This window comes from Mustela nigripes, chromosome X (assembly GCF_022355385.1).
Source record: "Mustela nigripes isolate SB6536 chromosome X, MUSNIG.SB6536, whole genome shotgun sequence".
NCBI classification, from domain to species: Eukaryota; Metazoa; Chordata; class Mammalia; order Carnivora; family Mustelidae; genus Mustela; species Mustela nigripes.
In genome coordinates this window covers 104,920,635-104,935,678 of record NC_081575.1, presented here as the reverse complement: position 1 = coordinate 104,935,678, position 15,044 = coordinate 104,920,635, and the positions used below count along the sequence as shown (strand labels likewise).

The 15,044-nt window shown below is 40.0% G+C and overlaps 1 protein-coding gene across 1 annotated transcript in view; it reads left to right on the top strand.

The window, feature by feature from the left end:
• The window catches only part of CXHXorf58 (chromosome X CXorf58 homolog), an 18,692-nt gene extending 4,337 nt beyond the window's left edge, over positions 1–14,355 (top strand). Inside the window, exons 4-8 of the mRNA XM_059385297.1 lie at positions 30–141; positions 5,938–6,069; positions 11,066–11,295; positions 13,445–13,607; positions 14,129–14,355. Of these exons, the coding sequence (XP_059241280.1) occupies positions 30–141; positions 5,938–6,069; positions 11,066–11,295; positions 13,445–13,607; positions 14,129–14,305 (814 nt within the window). The 3' untranslated portion in view covers positions 14,306–14,355. The remainder of the gene's footprint in view (positions 1–29; positions 142–5,937; positions 6,070–11,065; positions 11,296–13,444; positions 13,608–14,128) is intronic.
• The last annotated feature ends 689 nt before the right edge of the window (positions 14,356–15,044 follow it).

Sequence of the window (15,044 nt, the reverse complement as noted above, 5' to 3'; positions counted from 1 at the left end):
CAGTCACTAATTTTTGGTCTTTATTTCAGGTTTAGTGGTGAAACGTTTCCACCTGTCATCGTATTTAAAATTTTTCTTCATAATGAAGGCCATGGTTACAAGTACTTCAGCGGAAAAAATTTATTTAAACCATCAAATGAGGTAATGTTTCATGATGTATATTTTATGTTCTTTTATTTTTTTAAGATTTTTATTTTTTATTTGAGAGAGACAGAGATAGCGACAGAGAGCATGAGTGGGAAGGAGAGGGAGAAGCAGATTTCCCACCGAGCAGGGATTCCTCAGTGCAATACTCAATCCCAGGACCCTGGGATCGTGACCTGAGCCAAAGGCTGATGCTTAACCCACTGAGTCACTCAGGTGCCCCCGTTTTATGTTACTTTCACTTCTTAACATCTGTGCAGTATCTGAATTGCATTCAAAGTGTACAGACTAAGTGATTTCACCATTAAACAGCCCAGCAGCCAGGTATTATTTTTATAATCATCATGTTTCAGGGTGTCTCTGTTTATTAGCTAAGAAAATATCTGGAATGAATGACTTTTAGAGGCCCTTAAAAATACTCATCACTTTTCTTTGTATTAAAGTTGGGTTTGTTCCCAAGAGACTCTTAACTGTGCAAAAGGAACTGAGGGTTGAGAGAGGGGAGGTGGGGGGGCGATGGGCATTAGGAGGGCATGTGATGTGATGAGTACTGGGTATTACATGCAGCTGTTGAATTACTGACCTCTACATCTGCAACCAACAATGTTCTGTATGTTGGCTAAGTGAATTTAAATTAAAAGAAAAGAAAAAAATAAAATTTTGGTTTGTTAATAAGGGACTAAAGTGGCCCATTTGTCAGGGCTTTTACGTTATGCAGAATATTTAATGCAATTTTATTTTAATAACATTTTATCATGGTTTCTTTCATTCTGGTAGCATATTTAGAAAAAAGTGTCCTGGACTATTTATTGAAAATGAACCTTCAAAATATTTATCCTTCTTTATATGAGTTCTCATGCTTTTAAGTCTCATGAATATTTACCATAATTGTGTCTACAGCAGAGGAATCACCTGAGAATTTTGTTAAAATGTAGCTTCCGATTCATTAGATCTGGGAAGGGGGATGAGATTCTGTCTTTCTAACCAGTTCCCAGGTGCTGCCGCTACTGCTGGTCCATGGACCCCACTTTTAATAACAAGGATCTGCAGTGCTACTACAGTGAAGGTTTTGCTCCTGTGGCCCTTAAACATGACCATGATTAAGAAAAACATGTGCACATTCTCATATTTAGCCTTTTATAAATCCTACATCAAAGGTTATTTTCCTGTAGCCTTCTGGAGATAGAAAAGTATGGCCCATCTGAAATCATCAATAATGGCACATGTTTAGGATAGAATCTGAGCAGAAACTCCCCGGCTGTGTTTGACCACACAGCCGGGGAGTTTCTGCTCAGATCCAGGATGTACTGCATTTATACTCTGAAAAATATTAGAAAAGAAAAAGAGACTGCTTTTCTCTGTTCTCAGGCAACATCAGAGAACATTTCAGAATATATCAAATGGACTATGTGTTTGCAGATGTAATATGGTGTTCCAGAAACATTAGTATCTGTTCATTTATATAAAGTGACTTCACATACAAAAGTTGATATTTATCCTACCCTTAAGGAACAAATTCATGCCACACTTAAGTACAGAATAAGCTTGTCGTCCCTATAAAATATCATCAACTATTGCTTCTCTGAGGTTGCATAATTAGACTTTTCCAGGAACAGAAATTCTCCCGGGTCTGCTCCTGGTGGTCCGCAGGCCGGAGCAAATGAGAAACTTAGAGGCCGTGACTAGAAAGGACTGTGTGTACATTAAAACTTGTTAAAATGCTGTATAATAACTTTTATTTTTATTTAAATTACAAAGTAACTGTTGGGGAAAAAGGAAATAGCACAGAGATTTTTTAAAAAGGAAACTATGCTTCATGCCCTTTTTCTCTGTGCTGGGACTTTCACTCGCCTGGAGTAGTGATCACCATTAATTGTTTACTGTGCATCCTTCAGGGTTTTGGTTTTTTTTTTTTTTTTTTTTTTTTGCCCATAAAAATGCTCACACAAATATATTTTTTAAAAACTTTTGTTCTTATTTTAAAAATGTGATAACACTAGTTTGGATTTTTCACTAAAGATTCTAAGAGGATTTAAGTGATCAGAACATGAAAGAACAGGTTAGGATTCCTTTTTCAGCTTCATAACAAACTCTGGTAACACTTGGATTCATGGTTGATAGAAAACCTGCAGAAGTAGAATTTTTCTCACTATAAGTTTACACTGGCCCTTTGAATGTAGAAATTGTGTGTTGAGCAAACTGATCCAACTTTCCTAAGTTCACTTATCTTGTTTTTTTTTTTAAGATTTTATTTTTTTAAGTAATCTCTACACCCATCCTGGATGTGAACCCACAACCCCAAAATCAAGAGTCTCACACTCTACCGACTGAGTCAACCAGGAGCCCCAACTTATTTCTTAGTATGAAATAAATAAGTTGGTTTCAGTTCAGTTACAAAGAAGGGGAGTAATTTAAGTTCACTTATGAAGAAGGAGAGTTTCACAGTTTTGCTGTTGTTCTGTCTTTTCCCTGGGTCTTACTTCCATTTCTAGTTTCATTTCCTTATTATTTCCCGATAGTATTTCTCATGTACTTACACACACACACACACACACACACACACACACACAGAGTAAAAACAGGTGAAAGAACATAGAATGGCTTTAGCCACTTTAGAGAAGAAGAACAAAGATTTCCATTATCTGACTTCAAGACTTAAAAAGCTGCGGTGATCCTGACAGTGTTGTGATGGCTTAATGACAGGCATGTAAATCAATGAGATAGAATAGGGAATTCAGAAATACACCCACTCATAGATATCAATTGATTCTCATCAGATGTGCCAAGTCAGTTCAAATGGTGCTACAACAGTTGGATAGCCATGTGTACAAAAGAGAGATCTCATTTCAGTTACCTACTTCGATGATCTATTTTCAGAGCAATGCTTATTTACAGAGGATTGTCACTATAATTCATCCTCCAACTATATTTAGAATATTCTAAAGCCTTGCTATTCAGAGTGTGGTCTATAGACCCACAGCACTGGCATCACCCAGAACTTACTAGAAATGCGGACTATCAGGCCCCACCCCAGACCCACTGAATTAGCACTTGCATTTTAACAAGACCCCCAGACAATCCTAGGCACAATATAGTTTGACAAGCACTGTCCTAAAGGCTCCCCCCGCCCTCCGAATGCACAGACACCACGGCCTGGAATACCTCTGGGTAATGGACAGTTCTGAAACATGAAAGTCCAATTGAAGACCCAGCTTCTTTTTGAGGAGTGGGCATTTATGTAAAAAGGAAAAAAACATTATTATTAATAGCTGCCCTTATTAAGCACTATCAAGTACTGTGCTAAACATCTTGTGTGGATTATCATTTAATTCTCCTAAACTCTAGAATGTAGATTCTGTGGTTATCTTCCGTTTTAAAAAAGACTAAGTAACTTGCCTGAGGTCTCACAGCTAGAAAGGGAAGGAACCTATAACAAGACCCAGTGATCCTTACTCCAGAGCCTGTGCTCTTAACCACGCTCGAGCCAGGAAGCCTGCTAAGCAAGTGGTCTTCTACGCACCCCCTGATCACTCTGGTGAGGTGCGTGTTGTTCCCATCTTGCCTGCAAGGAAGCCGGACCTCGGAGAGGCTTGACTACTTCTCTGTCTGTCTGTTGCCCTGTGCACCTGTGGAGGTTGAAACAGCCCTAGCCGTTGTGGTAGTTTCATTAATTTGGAGCCTGTATATAATTAAACTGTTCCAAACCGGGACACTCTGTGCCCGTGCAGGGTACCAGTTATCGCCACCTCCGTGAGTGAGAATTTCCAGCTGGCTGAGGAAGTGACTTGAGATACTAGAGTTAACTTCCAAGCACAGGTATGGATCTGGGCCAGCGCGGAGCTGCAGGCCTATGGGGGCTTCTGGGCCACACTGATGCCTGGTATCAGGGGAGGTGTCAAGTTTAGAGATGCCCCCCTTTGACATTTGGAGTCACCCACTAAGAATGGAATCCGCTTCTCGAATCCTACTCTGATTGGCTGCTGTCCTGGGCCCCTTGCCTAGTTTCTGCCCTTCCCTTGTCACCTGGGCCTGGGCTCTCCTTTCCCGGCCCTTCTGACCCAGAAGCACTTTCCTGAAGCTGGCCATACCCGGCAGATGCCGGAGAAAGAACATCCTGGCCATTGGACAGCGAACTTTTTTCAAGCCCCTGTCACAAGTGGGCAGCGAGCCTGCCCTGTGCTGCCAGGGATAGGGTTGTTTTGGCTGGATCCTGGGATGGGCCTGACACAGCTGAGCCACACAGCTGAGGCACTGTACAAATAAGGAAACGGGGGCTTGGAGAGTTGTGGGTGGAGGCTGAGTGGAGTAGAGTGGGGAGGGCTTGACAAGAAATGCCCCTCCTGAGTAACCTGAGCTGAAGTAAAATACAGTTATAGCTAAAGAACTTCTCAAAGCAGAAATTATACAGCTTTCAGATGTGTTCACTCTACAGTTTATTTGCTTTTACCTTTAGTGTTACTGTGAGGATGGCTAACGAGAGCCCACAGGAAATTAATTGCACAAAGCATGATGGTGACACGTGCCAATATTGCCTTTTGTTTAGATGCGTAGTATGTAAAGAAACTAATGAAATGGAAAACAAAGACGATTTGCCTAAAGGAAGGGTCACCACGTAAACTGTTTCTGTCCCTTCAATTTAGTGCATTAGGAATAAAACTACAACCCTTGAATATTCTTTCATTTTCCATGTGGGTCTGTGTTCAGAGCTTTGGAACTAGAAAAATAAAAAAGGAATATTCTCAATAACAAAAGTGAAGATTGAAATGGAAAATACATTCAGGCTCATGGTTGTATTGTGTGTTAAGTAAAAAGAACACATTCCAAATTTCGATCTCGTCTGAAGCGGCCTCATATCAGCATTATAACCCGGAGTTCCCATGCTTTCACAAATACACATTCTGAGATACAAAGGAAAGAGAAACTGATCTGGAATCCAAAGATATTTGAATTTTCATCTACACCAGTCTCCCTTCTCATAAGCATATGCTTTGTGGCCAGAAGCACAGATATGTAATATAAATATGTGTTAGAAGAGTCAGCACATACTTATGGGGGGTGGGAACAAGGGTGGGGAGTACTTAAGTCACACAGTCTATGTATAGCTCTTAGCAAAGGATGGGCGTATGTGGAAGAGTATGGTACAAACAAGACCAGAGGAGATCTGGGCTTCTGCATTTTCTAGCGTTCTTCTACCTCTGTCCTCTCAGATGCTGTCCTTGGGTACAAAATGCCAACATCTCAGAGAGGAAAAAAAAAAATGATTTGCTACTCTGGCCACAGAGAATGAAGTCTGCCAGAGAGGGAGGTCTAAGCAATTTGAAATGTACAGTTTCCATTTGGGGGTGAGGTATTAACTAACACTCAAGAGAGCTGGCCTTAGTAACACCTTTCACTGCAGTTCCTAGGGCAACCTATTTAATAACCAAGGAAGTTTTCTCTGCCTTGACAGCACGAATAATGCTACAGATTTGTTTTGTTACGGGAAAATAATGTTTTTTAATAGGGAAAAAACAGATTTTTTAAAACACCGTGTTTCTCTGACGGTTGTGGACTCAACTACTCCTCCAGCTACATTTTAAAACTATGTAGATATGGTTATGGAAACATTTTTAATGGCTTAAAAACTCCTATACAATCTTTTCTTTGTAAATACAGTGTTTTTATTGAATAGCAAGCTGCTAGAAAAAAGGAACAATATTTTATGTATTTGTCAGAAGAAATGTGTAAAATGTGCACTGATAATTGTTGCTATTATACTAGTGTTTAAAGGTGTATTTTCTATTCTCTTTATAGGGAGTGGCTGATGCTTGCAAAATGATGGGGAAAAAGAAGTTTTACTGTCAAATTATGGAAGATGAACATCGTTTCCAGAAATTCAAAATAACTGATGAAATAGATATTGTCACCCTGAAAGATTACATGCAAGTAAGGGACCGAGATTTAGATATTAGAAACAATTAAAAAAAAAAAAACCCTTCTGGGGGCATCTGGGTGGCTCAGTCGGTTAAGCAGTTGCCTTCAGCTCAGGTCACAATCTCAGGGTTCTGGAATCGAGCCCCTTTGGCTTCTCCCTCTCCCTCTGCCCCACACCACTCATGCTCACTTTCTCTATCTCTCTCAAATAAATCTTTTTTAAAAATAATCTTTAAAAAAGCCTTCTGACCTTGTCCTCCAAAAAGAATGGTCCATTTATTTTTTTCCCAGTAGAAAAATATGCACAATATAAAACTTACCATTTTAAAGGGTACAATTCAGTGACATTAAGTACATTCGCAATGTTGTGCAAACACTACCACTATCTAGTTCCAGAACGTTTTTGTCACCCCGAAAGGAAGCCTCACATCTATTAAGCTGTCATTCCCCTTTCCTCTAGCACTCCAGCCCCTATCAACTACTAATCTGCTTTCTGTCTCCCTGAATTTACCTATTCTGGATAGTCTGTATTAATGGAATCATGTAATATTTGGCTTTTTACACCTGGGGAGTGATAGCTAATGAATGTGGCCCTTTTTTGGGGGGTGATGGAGAGATTTTAGAATTAGATCGTAGTGCTACTTTTAAAAATGATTAAAATGGTGAATTTTATATTATGTGATATCAAGTATGTGGTCCTAAGAGAGTGCCTGATGGAGATTTGACCTAGCAAGGAAAGCTTCTATTAATATTTGGATTATTATTTGGGTGTTTTGTGCTACAAGTGACAGAATATTCTCAACCACAAGAGGCTTAAACAACAAAGGACATTTATAGTTCCATGTCAGAAGTCCACAGATAGGGGGTTCCTGGGCTAGCTAATGCAGCAGCTCGAGGACATCACGGTTCTGGGTCAGCTTCTCTACGGTGTTCTTGGCTTCCTTCACATGGTAACAAGGTGACTATCACCTTCTCAGCTTCCTTCAAAGGCAGGAACAAGGGGACTCTGAAGCATCATTTTCCTTCTTATCACAAGAAGAAAAATCTTTGGGGGTGCTTGGGTGGCTCAGTTGGTTAAGCATCCAACTCTTGATCTCAGCTCAGGTCTTGATCTCGGGATCCTGAGTTCAAGCCCTGTGTTAGGATCCACGCTGGGTGTGGAGCCTACCTTAAAAAAAGAAAAAAGAAAAATCTTTGCCAGAAGCCCCCAACAGATTTCCCCTCAGGTCCCATTGGTCAGAACTAGATCACATACTCCCCCCTAACATAATCATTAGTAAAGGAAAATGGGATCATTTTCCATGAGTGACTTAGAACCATCATGGTTCACGTGCTGGGGCCCTCCTTCCAGGAACATACTGCTGTTCCATACTTAAAAAAAAAAAAAAAAATCTGGGCTCTGGAGGCAAGGGAGAAGTGGGAAATGGTTGACAGGCAGGCAATCAACAATGTGTCACCCGTCAGTCCGGGGCTGAGCAGGTGTTGCGCCCCAAGCCGAGGCTCTGTGGCAGGAGGAACTGCAGGGCCCAAAAGCAGATCTGTGGGGGTGGAGAAGAGGGAACAGAGGGTTTGGTATTTAGGAAGCCTGGAGGGCTGATAAGAGAGCATCAGGCAGGCCTTTTGACCAAAACAAGGTGTTTTTCTTTTTCTTGATCCTATACGCAAGTAGAAGCTGGTGCTTCTTAATGGGTTAAGAATTGAAATGATCTAATCTAATGAGTGAAGAGATCCGTCTGGCTGTGGTGTAGGGAATGGATTGGAGGACAGCAAGAGCCTTCTCCTAGCTTGGATGTCCCTGCTGTATTTCAGGAGAGTTGGTGGTATCTTGACTGAGGGCTGTGAGGCTGGAGAGGCAAGAGATAAGTAGACAGTAAAAGCAGAGGGCCTTAGTGACAGACAGGGAGGCAAATTAAGGAGAGGTGTCCGGCATGGCTCCTGGGTTCCTGGTTTACATAACGAGTTGGACAGCAGTACTAAGTCAGGAAACTTTAAACTACATACGTGATTAATAATAACAGTAAATGCTCAGTAGGACCGATTCCTTTTATTCTTAAAACAACGCTAAGAGGTAGGGACTATTATTACCGCCATTTTACAAGTTCTAAAGACACAAGGGATCCCAAAATTCTGGCCCATAATAATGGTAATATGTGGTTTTAACTGTTTATTCAGTTGCTTCACTGTGACACATTGAATTAATGCAGTGCCTTGGAGACACCCAATTGTGTTTTATTTCCTTTAGGGTCTTAATCTGGAAAATGAGGGAACTGAACCAGGAAATAAGTAGTGCTGGGGGATGCCAGCTGTCTTTGCTAAGGACATGGGTCACATACTTGCAGAGTGTGACTATGCCAAGGACTGGTGTCATAGGAAGAAATCCCCAGATAGACACGTTGGGAGACAGAAACATAATGATTGTTGACATTTTTTGAGTCCCTTATGGACACAGCTCTGTTTTGGGCCCTGTTTTTTTAGAGATTTTATTTATTTATTTATTTGAGAGAAAGAGAAAGATGGAGAAACAGAGCACAAGCAGGTGGAGGGGCAGAGGGAGAAGCAGACTCCGTGCTGAGCAGGGAGCCTGACATGGGGCTCAACCCCAGAACCCTGGGATCCTGACCTGATTCCAAGGCAGATGCTTAACTGCTTAACTGACTGAGCCATCCAGGAGCCCCTTGTTGGCTCTTTTCATGCATATTATCTCCTTTAATCTTCAAGTTTGTACATTATGTGACCCTCTTTAACGGATTAGAAAAATGGAGTTTAATAAGATTTTTTAAATCTTGCCCAAGGTCACATAGCTAAGTACATAGCAGGTTATCAATGGTTCTGAAATGTTTACTCATTTTACTACTCCACTCCCTGCAAGTAAAATATACAGGCAGTCTTCACTTTGCACAGTAGTGCAGGGCCATAAAAATTGTGCCATGATGCCTGGATTTCTCAGCCAGAACATGCAACTCATGATCTCAGAGTTGTGGGTTCAAGCCCCACACTGGGTGTAGAGATTTTTTTTTTAAATAGAATCGTTTTTAAAAATGACAATGTAAGCTGAAACCATGCATAGCAAATTTAATAATCAATGTGAAAAATTATGATTGTTCCATGCCTTTCAAAAAAAATCTTGTCGGAACTTTAAAAACTCTCCTACTGTCTGTTATAAATATGTAGGAAAATGAAAAACAAATCATTTATTATGCTATAATTTAAAACATTGGAAACACTAAGGATTAAAAGTGTTTATTTCTTTGTAAAAACTTAACCAACTGTAAATATAATAAACACCATTGAGTTGTATGCTTTATATGGGTGAATCTATAGGCTGTGAATCTCAATAAAGCTTTAAATAAAGCTTTAAAAACAGTGTCTGAGAAGTAGTTAAAACAGTGCTTTCCTTCTTGTTCTTCTCATATGACTTACAATACGTAGTAAGTATGCCTTGGTGAATTGTCACACTCCTTTCTAAGTTCGGATTACCTACCAACATTTTATCCTTTGCGCTTTAAATGTTGTGAAATCTCTCAAAGTTCCTTTAATGTGAAGAGGCTTTTTCGTCAGCGTCACTTCCTCTGGAACAGCTTCATCCTTTCTGTCACAACTGCTTTCCTCATTTATGCTGCTAAATTCGCCTTCAGCACATTCCCCTCGCTGCCCACCCGCAGTCTCTTGAATGAAGACAATGTCAGTATCCCCTGGGTCACCTATTTCTTCTAGAACTCCATTTACATTTTATTTGAATTTCATTTCCAGCAGTAGCACTTTTTGTTTCTCTTTTGGCCTGTTCTCTTGATTATATATATATATTTTTTTTTGTAAAATGGTACATGGGTTTATCACTGGGAGACAAGGAGGTGACACAACTACATACTTTGCTGATTGTGTGTGAACTAAATAACAAATCCTCAGTAACCGATTGTTGCCCCTTGGGAAGAAGCGACATGATTTGTCACTAATCACCACGCATATCTGTTATTTCTGTAGAGACCTATGGATGGGAGAGCAATCAGCCATGTTTGTACTTTATGCAGTTAAGTTATACTGGGGAAACTGAAATTTGAGATGTTCTTAGAGGACTGGGCTTATTCAATCAAATGGTAGTAATTAAAATTTGTGCATTCCTGGGGCACCTGGGTGGCTCAGTGGGTTAAGCCTCTACCTTCTGCTCAGGTCATGTGGGATCAAGCCCCCGTATCACACATCACATCCGGCTCTCTGCTCAGCAGAAAGCCTGCTTCCCCTTCTCTCTCTCTGCCTGCCTCTCTGCCTACTTGTGATCTATGTCTGTCAAATAAATAAATAAAATATTTTTAAAAATTTGTGCATGCCTAAATGATCCAAAAGAAAGACTGCTTGTATATGCATGTGAGAGAGAGAGAGAGCTACCCTAAATGTCTAGCTGGTATCCTGTTTCCCAGCATTGTAGATCCTCTGGCCCTATTCCTGTCTCTTAAATGAACATTATAAAAGGTTGCATCGATCATATATACTTGCATTTTAGCATTCCCAATTTGGTGTTTTAACTTAAAAAAATAAATGGAAGTGGGATTTCTACAAATCCTCCAAATGAAAGTAGTGAAATTCACCACTTAGTACCAGAGGTAAACTCATGATTTCTAAAAAGTTTTGTGCAAATGTCCTCTCAACCCAAGCATGTTACAAACAAGCACTACCAGGTATGCAGATCATGTATTTGGCATTAAAATGTTTATTCATTACATTAAAAATATAATGTTTATTATTAAATACAGGTTTAGTGAGTGTGGTACTATGTGCGTGATACTGTGTGACAAGGGTCGTGCCTTCTGGTGGGGGAGCTAAGTACACAGATAACTAAAACATCAAGTAGTCAGGAGTGAACCATAGAAGAAAGTTGCTGATCAAGTTCAGAGATGGGATCAAGGATTGTTTTTTGGATGATGTGACAGTGGGCATTTGGACCTTGGGAAATGTGTCTAAAAACATTCTGGGTTCCCACAACGGATCATTCTTACTTATTTTTTCCATACAGTATTCCAGTCTCCTAGATGAGACTCCTGCATCTTCCGGTGGCAGAAGTAACTACTGGCGAAAATTAAACCTCAAAAACATCCCCAGGACCATGATAATATACGACATAGTTGATTATGCAGAGTCTGGGATCATCTCAAGCCGTCTACAAAAAGAAATGAAGTATCTACTACAGAGACCAGGAACAGAAGAGATGCGTCAGCACCAGCTACAGATTGTTTCTGAAGTTAGGTAAAAGCGATATTTTAATGGGGTCACAATACTAGGGGCATTTCTGAAAGCCTTCACATTCTACCAAATAGCTCGAGAAAGATGATAATAGGGCATATGGGAAAAATAGGGTTGGGACAGTTTGCTCAAAATGTAGGCATGTTTGTAAACAGAGCGCTAACGAAAAGGACAGTTGGAACCTGGGGAGATAACTCACGCCACCAGACAGGCAGCTCAGGATGGCTGGAGGACACCACAGCAAATATAAAAAATGTACATCAAGAGGGTGGAAATGCTGGCAACTCTTTAATTAGAGCAGATAGTGGGCACAGAGATAATGCAGATGGAAGTGGAGCCCTGGGCTAGTGTGGTTGGCTTTTAAGTAGACATGAGAGGCAGTGCAGCCGGCCAATAACCAACCCTCCCACCACCAGGGTGGGGAGTATGGCAGAGGGGAGTAAGGGTGGGCTGGGGGTGCGGCGTCCCTCTGCGGAGAGAGCCCGAGGTGCAGGTGCTAATTCTTGTTTTCATAAATACAGCCAAAAGGGCTCCCATTGCCTGTGCTGCACAGAGCTGAGGACCTTTTCCTTTTCTGCTGAAGGTTATAATTCTACTCCTGTGATTCTGGCTCCCCTTGCTGAGGACAAATTGCATATAAATTATAGTGACATTATTCCCTTCTTTAGCAATAGCATGTGAGGCAATTCACATTATAGAAACTCATGTTGTAGCAAAGTAGACGGTATTATGATCTGAAACAGTACGGACAGAATATGATTGCCCTAATTATAGTCCTTTTTTCTTTCCATTACGAGTCCTACCTAGCCCATCTTATTTACAAATGAAGCTTTCTTTCTTCAGAAAAAAGGAAGACATAATCAGATTGAAGAGGATCTATTGGTAGTCTCTTTCCACAGAGTCATATTTGAAATGAAAAAATACTCCTTTAGTACATGAAGACGCTGGTGACCCACTGTCAGGCAAACACACTGGGTTTTTTCCATGGCTAGAGATGAGTGGTACTGACCCAATAAGATAATTTAGCCCATATATTTTATGATCGAGGCTATACATTTGCCAGACAGATGGCCTGGTATAAGGTGTAGTCTGTCATCATGAAATAGATTTTCTCTAACTCATCCGTATAAGCACTGAATTCAGAAATTAACCCTATTACCATCAAGGTCAAATAAATGATGTAATTTTCCCTGCCACCATATATAACCCTAGGTCCCCCGCTATTTGGACTATTGCTAGTGATTATCTAAGAATGAGTCACTTGAAGAGCCAAATGAAGTCGCCAAATCCTAAATCAATTAAAGAGGGGAAAGTACTTCCTTACGAGTTTCTTTGAACGCAGTGTTAGTTTGGGATCTCCCAGGAGATCAAATATTTGGATATGAGTAGTCTATTTGAGAGGTGATTCCCAAAACCACTGATGAAAGGAAAACAAGGAGGGGTAGGCAGCCCAAACAGCATGTGGTAGCAAACAAGTTACCTCTGTGGATAAATGGTGCTCAGTCCCTCCTGGGAATGTCCAAGCCCTTGCAGAACGTGCAACTCAAGTTATCTTGCAGGGGCAAGGGAGTTGGGATATTTATATGCCGATGTACATCAGGCATTGGCTAAGGACTGTTTAGGAGGGGAAGTATTAATTCTCAGGCACTTTCCCTGCACATGGGCTCTTGTTTTCATAAGAATGCTGTCAGGCTGAGTGAGGCTGATGCCAGCAGTTGGAAATGGCCCTCTGTGCTTTACAGTAGTGAGGCCTAGGGGACTATGGGCGTGGCATCACCTGTATCTGATCCCAACACTGGTAAGAACAGCTTGTTTTTTTCAGCCATTATGAAATTTAACACTTTTTTGTGTTAGTATATGGTGTGTGTGTGTGTGTGTGTGTATAATTAAATGACTACTATATGGTATTTTCCAGGAAAACTGACTTTAAACTGATACCATGTTTTATACACCTACACAGGGTGCAAATAAAGAACTATGCCATATAATTTAAGCAGAAATGATAACTCTGGTCTAAAACCTTGCATGCAATATTGCTCCAGATGCTGAGGCCTCTGATCTAGTTGCTAGAAGATGCTTTAATAAAATTTGCAACTTGCATTACATTTGAATGTTATTTTGTACATTTTTTCTATTATTCAAATCTTTCTAGACGCCCTTCATCCTTTTCAGCTATCAAACCTTTATATCGGCCCTACCAACAGCAGAATCAAATTAAACATCTGGGTCGTCGATCCAAGCAAGCTCAAATGAAAGTTGAAAAAATGAAAAAAGCTTTTAAGATGGCTAAAGAGAAAAACGCTTCCAAGGCGACGGTAAGTCGAACTTGTACTGAATCCATTATTCAAACTGTAAGTAATTCTACATGTATAAATAGAGTTTCCCTAATCTACAAGTTTAAGGCCGAAACACCTTTAGTATATACTTGGGTTCCTCTTGGTAACACATAGTTTAAAAATTCTTCAACAATATGGCTAACCTGATAGATACCAGCTGTTTTGGGTCCACATCAATATGAGGTAACAAACAACAGCAAAAAATAGTCCCTGTATGTTGACACTGTTCATTCAGCACATCTCATATGGTGCTTTTCTCAAAATCAAAGTCATTTCTATCAAAGCTTATTAAGAACTACATGTGTAAAGTCTGCCCCAGTATATTTCTACATGGTAGGATATTTATAACTAACACATATAAATGTATTGCTTTGTAATTTTTTTAAAATCTGCAATAAATGTTTTGAGAGAAGGCTGAATGTAAACAGTCAATATAAAAACAGAAAGTAGTAAAAACCAAATATAAATTTTTTTCCTCTTTTATTTATAATTCTACCTAGGAACCACAAACAGACAAGCGAAGTACAAAGCAGCGACAGACGATTATCTTCTCTACCCCATCTTTTAACATTGTGAGAATTGATGAGCTCTCGCCAGATGAGGAATTGGAAAAACAGGAAGAGGAATTATTTGCCTGGTATCAAGACTTGTGTATTAATAGTTCTCTGTCATGTTAGTGCATAGCTAACGGATAGAAAAACAAATTGTTTAACAATCTGCTTGTCTTGCTAATATGCATATTAAAGGAAAATGAAGTAAAAACAAGTCTTCAGGATGGTCTCTTAACCAAATGTGTGACTGATTTTTAAGCCATTTTAATATTACCACAAGTACTAATATTTTTTACTGGCAGAATTTTGGTCTGAATAATGATTTTATTAGATGCCCTTGAACTAGCTGGATACACTTTACTCAAGAAATGATGAGTAAGGGGACCCTTGGGTGGCTCAGTAGAGAAGCATTCTGCCTTTGGCTCAGGTCGTGATCCCAGGGTCCAGCAGGAAGCCTGCTTTTCCCTCTCCCTCCACCCGCTGCTCTACCTACTTATGCTCTCTATCTCTGTCAAATAAATAAATACAATCTTTAAAAAAGAAAAAGAAATGAGTAAATTAGTCCCTAGAACTTTTATTCAATTCTGATTTTCCTTTACTTTTAAAAACTTCTGAACAGGCCATGCTTAGCATAAACATTAGAATTCACATAATAAAAAGCTACCCTTGAGTCAGCTTCCAGTGCCTTTTTTTCTTTAACTGGCATGTTATTTCTAAAGAGCACTATTCGATTGACCTATTCTGAATTATAATAAAAATAATTATGAATTTGTTATTACAGTAGGCATGACGTATAGCATACCTAATCATTATGGAGGATTATAAGGACCCGGGGCAGAATGTCGCATCTGTTTCAATGTTGTGT